This window comes from Austrofundulus limnaeus, unplaced genomic scaffold, assembly GCF_001266775.1.
Source record: "Austrofundulus limnaeus strain Quisiro unplaced genomic scaffold, Austrofundulus_limnaeus-1.0 Scaffold901, whole genome shotgun sequence".
In the NCBI taxonomy this organism is placed as follows: domain Eukaryota; kingdom Metazoa; phylum Chordata; class Actinopteri; order Cyprinodontiformes; family Rivulidae; genus Austrofundulus; species Austrofundulus limnaeus.
The window spans coordinates 24,741-36,393 of record NW_013953303.1 but is presented as its reverse complement, the minus strand read 5'-3'; the positions used below and the strand labels follow the sequence as shown (position 1 = coordinate 36,393).

Below are 11,653 nucleotides of genomic sequence, written 5' to 3'. Positions count from 1 at the left end.
AAAGAAAGAAAAAGAAAGAAAATGAAAGAAAGAAAGAAAGAAAGAAAGAAAGAAAGAAAGAAAGAAAGAAAGAGGAAAAAAGAAAGTTTACAGATTTTATTCCTTCAGTTTGAACTAATGTTGTTTTCGTATTAGAAACTGTTGATAAGATGACATCATCTCCCAGCACCAATAAGTGCCTAAAATATCTGTATGTTAGCTAAATATTTATCAACTACTGCATGAAATTTAGTTGAATTTGCAGGAAGAAATTAATGCAGCTTTATTTAATCTACTGAGTCAACCCAACTCAAGATGTCCACCACAGCTGATGAACCCAACCCAAGACAAACGTGACTGAAACACTCAGGTTCACAGAAAATGAGCTCAAATGTCCCAAACTTAGATTATGGCCCACTGGACCAACATGGCTCCAACATGTGAACGGTTCAGTTGCTAAAAGTCCAGTTTAAAGAACAGAAACAAAACGGACCAGACCAGACCTCGACCTCTGCTTTTCAGTTGCTGTGTAGGAGAGAAGTGCATGATGGGATATAACATATATAGATACAGATCAATGAGGGAAAGTAGGACACCCTGTTCTCTTCATACATCTGCAGAGACCTGACTCCAGAACAGAACCCAGACCCAGTGGGACCTCCAGGTTAGACAGGAAGTGCTGCCTCCCTGTGGCCTCGCTGTGGCTCAGGTCACAGAGGTCCCAGCAGCACTCAAGGACTTCCTGTCAACTCAGCAAAACATGCAATCAGTTCAAACTTGTGCATAAACATCAGCGTTCTCTCTGAGCCTGTGATAAGGGTCGAGCTAACGAAACAACTGACGCCTGAGAAAGAACAAAAAGATTTTATATCAGCTCGCTCAGCAGGACTGAGGAATGTCTCCTATCAGCTGTTAGCTGTTTGTGTCTGTGTTTGTTTGGGGCTCGGGGGGGATCAGCAGCTCACAGTACTGAAGAACCAATACTGGATCTGCAGGCACAGACAGGCTTCCTACACGTCTTCTCTACCTTTTCACACTCAAACGTTTAGATTTTTGTGGACTTTTGAGTTTTTCTGCCACTGAAATATCTGTAAATCCAGTGAATTTATTCAGCTTCCAGCTTATAGTAAATATATATAATTATGAGCCCCGAAGGCCAAGTGTTAGTGGGAGTCATAATGTTTTCGTTCTGTTTATTTATTTTAATTCAGTGATTTTTGGTCAACCGTAGCACAAAAACAGCTGCACCGGTCAACATGAAATGTGTCAGGACTGTAGATGAGTCTGAGCTACACTGCACCAGCCAACGGTTTTAAGATAGACCCCATATTTGAGGAGGGGGCTCCTTTCAAACAGGGGGTGTCTGGACATACAAAAGTGCTTATAACTCAGTAACTGTTAAACATAGAAGCTTCAGATTTATTTTGTTGTTTAGCTCTGATGAGGAGCTATCCTTCAGGTCCACCCCCTCCAAAAAAAAAAGACCCCCAGCCAAACCACTACAATTTTGGGATGCACCTAGTAGCATGACATTTATTAGGAATAAAGACTTCTGAGTTCTGGTGCATTTCTGCATGCGGGGGTCATTATGTTACCACTATGCGGTGTCTAGTTATTAACTGATAAATAACTAGATACTGCATAGCGGTAACATAATGACCCCCGCACGCACAAATGCACCAATTCTTGCTGTGACCATGGAGCCAAGCGTGGCAGCACCTCTTCTGCCTGAACCACAGGGACGATTCTAGGATCTGACATTTAGGGGTGCTCAGACCCCAGCAGAGCTAAGACCCAAGGGAAGCTATTTGTCGATGCAATTTTCTAAATCTCTCTGCTTATTTACATATATTCAAATACAAAATGAAATAGTTTTGACCAACAGGTTCAGGTCCTACCTGACAGAGAGACATTTCTGTGTTAACATCAAGGACTTCATGTCCTCATCAGCACCACTTCAGTGGGGAGTACCACAGGGCTCTATCCTGAGAACCCTTCTTTTTTCTTTATACCTACTGCCACTAGATGCAATCTTTTCGTAAACATGGCATACCATTTCATCTTTATGCAGACGACTGTCAAATTTACTTTCCTCTGAAACAGACTGACACACACTGCATCCAACCTCTTCTTGACTGCCTGGCTGACATCAGGGATTGGATGGCTTTAAACTTCCTTAACTTTAATGAGAAGAAAACAGAAGTCATTCTGTTTCCAGCCAACAACACAAACAGTAACACTTGCATCAACCTTTCCACTCTGGTCCCGTTTGAAAAACAACTTGTCACCAACCTAGGTGTAAAAATGGATCCATACTTGAAATTAAACAGTCATGTAAACTCATTGTTAAATCCTGATTTTTTCAGCTGAGGAGACTGTCCAAGTTAAAACCCATCCTGTCAAAAAGAAATCTGGAGACAGTCATTGATGCGTTCATTACATCCAGGCTGGATAACTGTAATGATCTGCTGTATGGAATCAGTCAGTTGCTCGTTTACAAATGGTCCAGAACTCAGCAGCCTGATTTCTAACTGGCACAAGTAAAAGAGAACATATTACTCCTGTTCTAGCATCTGCTCACTGGCTTCCAGTTCATTTCAGATTTCATTTTAAGATCCTCCTGTATGTCTTTAAATGCCTAAACAGCTCTGCCCCTCTTACCTGTCAGGTCTAGTGTATCCACTTGTCCCACAGCTCTCTCTGATCATCTGGTCATCTGCTTCTGAAGGTCCCTGACTCTGGTCTCAAACTGAGAGGTGACAGATCCTTTTCTGTAGCAGGTCCAAGACTGTGGACTGATCTACCACTACATGTCAGACAGTCTCCTTCACTCACTGTCTTCAAGTCTCGATTAAAAACACACTACTGGGGGACTGTTGGCGATTGTCCAAAGGCCACTTCTGGCCCTCGAACCATATGTTGTGTGAACTATAAAGCTCTCAATAATAAACTCAAAATAATAAAAACCCACCTGGTACTCTGACGGCAGCACCCCTGTGCCTGAGGAGGCCCCAGAGGGCCCGATCCGAGGTTTCTTGTTGGGTGGGCCTTGGTCCTGACTGTGCTGCAGCCCCCCGCCCACAGTGGCCCCCGTGGCTCCGGCGGTGCCGTTGGTTTGAGCCGAGCTCTGCTGGGAGGGGGCCTGCTGAGCTGCCACCTGCTGCTGGGTCTGAGCCTGGTTCTGGCCCGTCGTCTGCTGGTGCTGCTGGGTCTGGTTCTGCAGACACACAGAGAAAAGATTTCCTCCAAAAACCTAGACCTGACCAGCTGCAGCAACCCCCCATCATTAGTGGCCACAAGTGGTGGGCAGTGCTAATTCAAAAATTAGCTCCGCAATTTCTAAAGTGCTTATGAAAATATTTATGTCCGCAACTTCAAAAGCGCTGAAGCTGTAGAAATATTAGCGTAAGCTAATTTTAAACCACAGTTCAGTTTGACATTTACTAGTTGTCTACAATTCATGTACAATATATGTACAATGCTGCCCACTAGTGGTGTATGAACCCTTGTACAGCTCGTTTATTGCAAGGGATGTGATTTCCTGAAACAGACCTTTAGCTCCTGGTGTAAAAATTAAAAAGTTGTTGAGGATTGCTAGTTCGGCTGCTCCTTTGTCTTTTGTTTGTTGTAGATTTTTCATCAAAGAAGCATCAATAAAGTAATTTTAAAACTGTTTATTGGAAAACTGAAGCTATGTATTCTGGGTACATTTATGACGGGATACAAAAGCACGGACAACAGGAAACTAGTATCTTCCCTACAAAATAAGAGCTTGGATTTTAGTTTTCCATGTTTCCATTGGATTCCAGTTCACCTGAAACTCTCAGACTGAAGAAGTCTCTTGGAGGAAAGACGAAACGTTTCACTAAAGAAGAATCATCCAGAGGACCTACTGATTTTTTCTTTTTGATGTTTTCTACCTGGATTACTGAGAAGCATCAGGACGTTTTCCATGTAGTTGCTGCTGCTCCAGTTGACCACTAGATTTCAGTCTTCATCAGCATAAGTCTCTAACCCAGGGATATTCAATTAAAATTTTAACGGGTCCAATCAGAGAAAATTTCTTAAGACCAAATTCCATAAGATTATAATGTCCTACTATTTAGAGTTATATACAGGTATATTTAAGTAGCTTAGTAGTTGTATCAACATCCGCACAAATTGATTTGCATATAAAATTAAATTAATTCAGTTTAATTCAAATACTTTTTCAATATTTATTGTCACGTAACAAAAAAATGAACATGAAATTCTAAAGTCTGATGTTTTATTTTCTCTTACTGAGTAAAAGTATAATGAACATGTCAAAATAAGAAACTAAATACGACAACTGTACATGTTGATTTGGTGCATTTGTTCAAAACTTTGTTTAAAACTTTTATACTTTGTTTCATAGTGGCATTAAACATTGCCATTTTTAAAAGTGTTGCATTTCTGAACATGTGAGGCACACTGGTTTAGTTCCAGTGGCAAGTATAAAGAAAAATGTCTCTGTCCATCCTGGATTAAATGCTCTATTTTTGCCGTCCATTTTTTTGATGCCATTATTTTTTCTGGTTTTTTTTTGTATTTTTTGTTTTGTATTTGTGTCTGTTAACTCTCCAGTTTTTCTCCCCTTCTCCATCTCAACTAACAGTTTTCTCCATCCTTTCTCACTTTCCTGTATATTTCCTTCTCTATTTCTGTTTTCTCCACCTTCTCCATCCTTTCTCTGTCTCCAACACTTGACCACTACTGTAAAGACTGCAAAACCTGTGCATGTAACTGGTTTATGCTGCGTTCAGACCGAACATGTTTTGCACATCAAAAATGTGTCCAATGACTCAAGTTGGACGCTTGTGCACTTTGAGGTCAGATGCTCGTCAAAATCGCTCTATTTGCACATGAAGATGCACGTTGAGAGGAGCCTTCTATACCGGTCTCTGTACAATGACAGATGAAACTGAGAGAGTGGCATGGCTTTATTTACTGAGAGCCAGAGGACGTTGTTGTTGGGCACTGTGGATTCACCAGGTAATTCAGAGGAGTTGAGTTTGGTGAGTTTCACCACTCCAGGAGCTGTGTGCTGATGAGTGTTGCATTCAGCGCTTTTTTTTTTTTGGTCCTGAGCACAGTTTGACTGGGTGGCTGACCCCCGTCGATGCCCATATCTTCTGCCAGGACATCAACTACAGGTGCTTGATTTCAGCTGGAGAGCTCTGTCCATCTGTCTCAGGTTAGTGGGCATCATTCAGGAGATTATCCCATCGGAAAATGTGCCACTATGTCACATATGGCTAGATGTAGCTGACACTCCATTTCTAACTGCTAAATTTCAAATTTTCCCTCAAGTGTCTGCTTCTTTGGATGCACTATACGTGCATCCAACGCTTCAAAATGCACAGCAACACTTCTCAATGCCCCACCATAGACTTTGAGACAAGATGGCGGCGGTGGCAGCAGATGTATGTAGCTGTGCAGTTTCGCTGCAGGAAAATACATCCAATTTGGCTTTACAGGCATCTGCAGGTCTGTTTTTGACCAAATTTACCTCAGCTTTAGTGTTGCTGTTACTCTGCATGCTACATAAACGGAAGATCAAAGACGCAAATGATGGACATCATTTTGGAAAAACAACAGCACACAAGYRTCCTATGGCGTGTATACAAGCATGGACCATAAGTTATCCTAACTTTGGTAAATGTCATCTACCTTGCCGGTTGGGCTGCTTCCTCCAGCTTGCTGCTGTTGCGGTGTGTCTCGGTGGAGTGGCGGATGTGGATGGAGTCCCTCGGCCCTCGGATTGTCCCTTGATTTCCTGTGTGGCTCCTCCCCCAGTTTACCCACAAGGATACCGATGGGTCTTGGGGAGGAGACGATGCCTCCCTCTTGGTTTGGAGGTGTTGGACCGGACTTACAGCCACGGGGGGGGGGGGGGGGGGGGGACCCGTGTGGCCGTGTCCGGCCTATCTCCTCCAGGTGACAGGGGCGGGAGCCTTTAGCTCGGTCTCTAGCTGCCTTCTTTCCAGTGATCGCTCCCTTCATGATCAGCGCAGTAGCTCAGGACGCCTCCAGCTGCCGGTCACCACTGTTCCTGGTAGCCGCTCCCTTTTAGGATGTGCACTTCTTACTGTGACCGAGATAATGTTTAGTGACCTGTACAATAGGTCTCAAGGGAACTGTTAAGGGGWGTTATCCTATCTCCCCAGGCTAATAACCTTTAAAAATGAACTTATTATTATTTTTATGACCTCATTTCATTACCTCTTGGCTCCAAGGCACACATACTCATTAATATGTTAACACCYTGTTGCTTTGAAGCAACAACACTCTCATGTAATCAAAGAAAAACTTTAAAAATCAATGTCCTGTCATGAAATTGTCTTTATGATGCTGTAAGCAGTTTAATAGGAATTTGCAAGAAAAGCCACATTTGACTATACAGATTAAGAATATTGATTAATAATTGATGGTGATAAAAATAAAATGCTMTAATATGCTGACCTATCTTTCTAATTAGGTGGTGTGGCATTTTCTGTTAATTTGGGGACAGCAGGACAGGTTGGAGTAGTGTCGGCATTACCTCCATGAGAAGCAACAGATTGTTGCCTAAGAAGGACTTCTCAGAGCTGGGTGGGTTTAATCTGGTCTTCGGTCCGTAGATCGCTGGAGAGAAGTTTGTCAGCGTGTCCCAGATGAGATGTCCTTCGGATCTGCTTGCTCCTCTTCTTGGGCTGTCCTTGCTTCTTGCTGCCTCTTCTCCAGTTAGGGCCAGAAGACAAAAGACTGCTGAAACTGCTCCTCTTTTATACTCTTTTTAGGGCCTGCTCACCCCCTCCTTACCCTCTGTGGTAGGGTGGGGACTTTCCACCACTGGTTTTTCTGTACTTTCCCAGAACGAAGTAATCCTGCTGATTCTTGGTAATAGGACTGTTAGGGACTTTTTCTGTCTCTGGGACTTTCAGAAAACCCACACTTCTGCTTTTTCTGTTTTCACAGAAGTGCTCTGTACTTTCACCGTCCAAAATAGCACACACACACCCTTCCTCAATCTTAAGACACACTTTTACACTTCTCCTAAATCACCACCTTACATTTAAAAACACATTAATTATCACAGTACGTTAGTTAAATCACACATTGCGATTGAGCATATACTGTAATTATTACACATGTTATTTATTTGCCAGCATTAAAATGGATTAAAATGAATAATTATTACTCTTAGTTATTCTCCTTTTTTCTCTTGATCCTCTTGTCCCTCTGGCCTGCGTCTCGGTCCTTCTTGTGGGTTCTCTTCCTGTCCCGTTCTCTTCTCTAGTGAGAGTCAAAAGGAGGCTCTGCTGGCCTGATTCCAACTCTTGAGATGGCTGATGTAGCCAGGTTTCTTGACATCCTCTCCTTGGAATCAGGACAAGGAGCCCGAGAAAGAAGAGCAGGGGGCATCAATGGTTGGATCTTGGCTGGGACATAAGGTGGATAATGGGGGCGATGCGCCAGGCGTCCTGGGCGAGTGAAGGGGGTGTGGGTCTTGGGAGACCCCATCTTGTTTGGTTGGTATCTTTTGTCATACCCCTCGGCTTTAGGCTGGTGCCAGGTTCTTACCGCCCTGTCCACCGTGGCTGCATATGGGGTCCTGCCAGTGCTGGGCTCTCTCCGCTGGTGAGAGGTGGAGGGGCCAGGCGGGGAGCGTCTTCCAACACTCTCTTCTGCAACTGGCGGGCCCAAGAGTGCCTCGATAGAGGAAGAGGGGTGGCTTTCTTCCACACGCCGATGATGGGGAGTGTCTGTGGTACCAGACAAAGAGGGACGTGGAGCTGTCAGCTCGAGATCAAAATCAGATGGACCAGGGGAGATGGTCAGCAGGTCAGTAGGGGCCTGTTGGGAGGGGAGGGCTGCATTATCTGCAGCAGATGCATCCGCCACCGGCTGAGACCGTGTAGGGGAAAGGTCAGGCATGGATGGGCTGTACCATGGAGAAGGTGGATCCAAAATGATAGTTTCCAGGGCTGGTACAGGGCCGTGCTGCAGCACCTCCTTAGACTCATCTTCCAGCCAGGCAATAAGGTCGAAGTCATGAAGGGTATCTTGCAGTGATGACATGTCCTGGGGAGCAGGATCAGTCATGGCATCAGGGGATGAGCCTGGCGGGATGTGCTGGCATGGTGGATCGGCCACAGCCTGTTGCACAGTACTCACTTCTTCAGCAGGTTGGCTGACGTGTAGATCCACTAAAGCATAATCAGGGGTATGAAGGCTGACATGCGGTTAGTGGAGATGGATTTCCAGATCTTCTGGATGAGGGGGATGGTACACGCCTGGTAAACATTGACAGGTACAAAGGGTTCAGGGAGGTTCGGGTTCTGAAGAGTACAGTGGACCATCTGCCCATCCTTGTGCAGCATGAGGCTTTGGGAGAAGTCGGCTCGGGGGCAGCTTTGGATCCCATCTCTCAGTATGATGGCCGTAGCCACCGGGATTCCAAAGTAGGAAGTGTAGCATGGAGTGCACCATGCAGCCCCGAGGTATTCCCAAAGGAATGGGAACTCCCTTAAGCTCTTCCCACAGTCTGCACAATGTTGTACCTGTCAGAACACAGGGGTGAAGGAGGTTAGGAGTGAATATGATACTTTTACAACTTAAAGCGCCAGATGCAACAATAAGTTGTATTAAAACACAAAATCAAAATCACAAAAATCACAAAAATGTGGCTTAAACGCAGCAAAAAGCAAAAAAGTTAATCATCTTGAGACATGGGGCAATTGTGGTAGAGCGAGACATCGAAGGGAGGTAAATTAGGAGGATTAACCCAGCGCTGGAGCGGCCAAGCTCTGCTAGGCGGGGTGGTGATCGGCGTGTTTCTTGGAGGAAGAGGAGGTGGTTTGAGCGAGGCTTGCTCAGCTGAGACAGCCACAGGGAGGAGGGCAGCATAAGTCATGAACCAGGCAAGGATCGATAACTCGCTGATTAGTCCCATCCAATATAAGGTTGAATAAACGCCCCAGGCTATGTCCCACAGAGCAAGGCGGAGGAACCGAAGGAACCAGGCTAACATGTTATGCGGCAGTTTTCACGTCCGATGACAAAGATGACACTCATGGCCAGCATACCTTCCCAGACAGCCAGGATGATGTACTCCGGGGCAAAGCGGGAGAATGGTGCTCGTCTGACCCATTCAATGCCTATTACAACAAACTCAATAAACAACCATAAGAGAAGTAAAGCAGCCGCCCGGGGTTGCAGTGGCTTCGTTCTCCCCAAGATGTAGGAGACGAACAGGGAGAGTGCGACTTCTTGTCGGCCTAAAAGGCAGCCAACTGTAACCTGACCCATTGACATGGCCAGGATAAGAATTCTCAACGGTTGCTTGAGAGTCCATTTCCCCGTCATGCAGTAGCAGAACCATGCAAACATTATCACATAGTACTCTACTGGAGATACAGCCAAGGGAGGATCCCTGGGTCTCGGTGAGCGGGTATGCTGCATGGATGAGTTAAAAGTGGGACTTACGTCGGGTGTGTTAGGTAGCTGGATAGAAGCCATGGTGTGCTGCAGTTGTTCCTCTTCTTGTGTCTTCGTCCAGGTCCAGTGGGGTTGTTCCTCTTTTGTCTCAGCGCAGCCTGTTTTATAGGGAACCAGCACCCTCCTTAGGGGCGGAGCTTGTAGTCCCCTCCTCCTTCCTTGATCCGGACGGTTAGTTATGAAAATCTTTTCCCTGCAACTGGTAAGGGAGAGTATAATGTGGGCCGGCCATCAACAGTACCCGACGTACAGTCATTTCCAACAGTTCGTCCCGATCCTCCGCACCGAGATTATAATAGAATATATGCCGAAGTTGCCATGCGCGTTCTGAGAGGAATCTCCTAGGGTGCTCCACAACCAAGACGTCCGTTCTCCAAGATGTGTCTACTTCCACAAATATTTTAAAATTCTTGATTTTTCTGGTTGGGTCAGGGTGCCAATGACTCTGTCTTATCTTCATCTTCCCATATTGCTGGATGGGTTCAAGTGTCCTGGCTTCTGGGTTTCTGGTTTTATGTGGTGCCATTGCACTCCCTCAGGGAGGGAGGTGCTCGTGACCCCTCCTCCTTTGGCCTTACAGTCAACTTTGAAAATAGTGGCCTCTTATTTCATTGAAGAATAATTCGTGATTTGCGGTGATTATTCTCATTGTCCCGGCCATCATTTTCAATAAATTTCTCCTAGATGACATTCGATATCTTCTGCTGAACCAATAAGGACCAACATGATAGTCTAAAATTAGAATTTCTTCAGGATAGATTGGATCTATTTCCACACTGATCTTCGGAGCTCTTTGCCCCCCTTGTCTCTTTTCCATAATAATCTTCATTCGTAGCGTTTCAGCAGCGTCAAGGAAAGCAATAGCAATACTGTGTACTGAGGCTATGAGTTCTCAACTTAAAGTTACTCTTTATCCTGGGGAAGGGGCTTATACTCACCCCTCCTTGGGGGCAGGGCTCTGAGACACAATTCTCTCAGAGCCAGGCGTGCCAGGACAGCAGCAAACAAGATACCAATGATCGTCAGGCAACACGGCCAAATCTTTTCCAACAACTCCACCATACCTTCCTCAAAGGCTCCTGCCCCTTCGGCAACAATTTCAATGGCTCCTTTTGCCAGGGTCTTTTTTCTCTGAGGGCCATTGTGTGCAGGGTTTCATACCATGCACAGGTGTGTTTGTCGGAGTCAGGGCCACATTTTTTCCAAACTTCTTCTGGGTAATTACATGTGAGGTTAGAATAGAGTATGTTCGGACCTATCCACTCAAATCCTTCCTCTTCGAGGCCTAGGCACAGCCCTCTTCTGAAAGCGTGACTCTCAGCTATCGTGATCATAGTGTCAGGAACTGAGGGGATAATTTCTCCAGCAATACTCTTCCGGGACTTCATGTGGGGTCCTATGATGGCATTAACACAATGATCACGGGCCATGGCTCAACGCCATGTGTTGGTTGCATTTGATATTAATTTGTGATAAGTTGTTGGTCAAGTCTTGGTCCATACCGTCGCAGCCTGATGAGTATGGTACTCGTTGGCATAAAAACTCCCACAGTAACTTTCCCAGCCTGGTAGTTCACTGCAGGATCTTCGTGCCAGGCTTACTGTGCAAGCGTACCCACTTCTGGTACAGGTCAATTTCTATGGCCTTGGGCTGACAAACCTGTCCGGTCTGTAAATTACAGAGGACCATATGTCGTGCTCTTTTGAGTACACCGTTGCTATATATTGATACTTTACCCAATAACTGTCAGATTGGGACAGGAAGGGGATCACCCAATGTTCCATTTCTTCTCTTTGAAACCCCCACCATGTCCGAGTTTTATCTCTGCTGTGTCCTTCGACCCATCCTTGTAGCAATTCTTTGGTGCTGTTGTATCTCAGTATGCCTGTGCAGTCATACCTCCATGTTGACACAAAGGAGATATCAACCTCCCAACCACGGATTTTTTCAAGTCTTACGGATATTTTAAAAACCTCATTTTCAAATTTATCTAACATGTCAGAGCCTATAGGATGATTTAAAAAAACAATAAATAACATCAAACAGCCATCTTCCAACCTGTTCTGCCGCTAGAAATAAGTTACTTTTTCCTCTCTCCTTTCCTTCAGCTTCACAGCTGACACCGCCCTCCCCCCGGGTGCGGGTTGTAAGGATTTTTTTGCAAAATTTATGG

At 45.2% G+C, this 11,653-nt stretch overlaps 1 protein-coding gene across 2 annotated transcripts in view; it reads right to left on the bottom strand.

The window, feature by feature from the left end:
• Window positions 1-11,653, bottom strand: part of cdk19 (cyclin-dependent kinase 19) — a gene marked incomplete at its 5' end in the record, with an annotated part of 24,798 nt that overhangs the window by 1,399 nt on the left and 11,746 nt on the right. The window contains 1 exon segment of one of the 2 annotated variants that reach the window (XM_014029431.1): window positions 2,951-3,196. In XM_014029431.1, coding sequence (XP_013884885.1) covers window positions 2,951-3,196 — 246 coding nt within the window. 2 annotated transcript variants of the gene reach the window in all.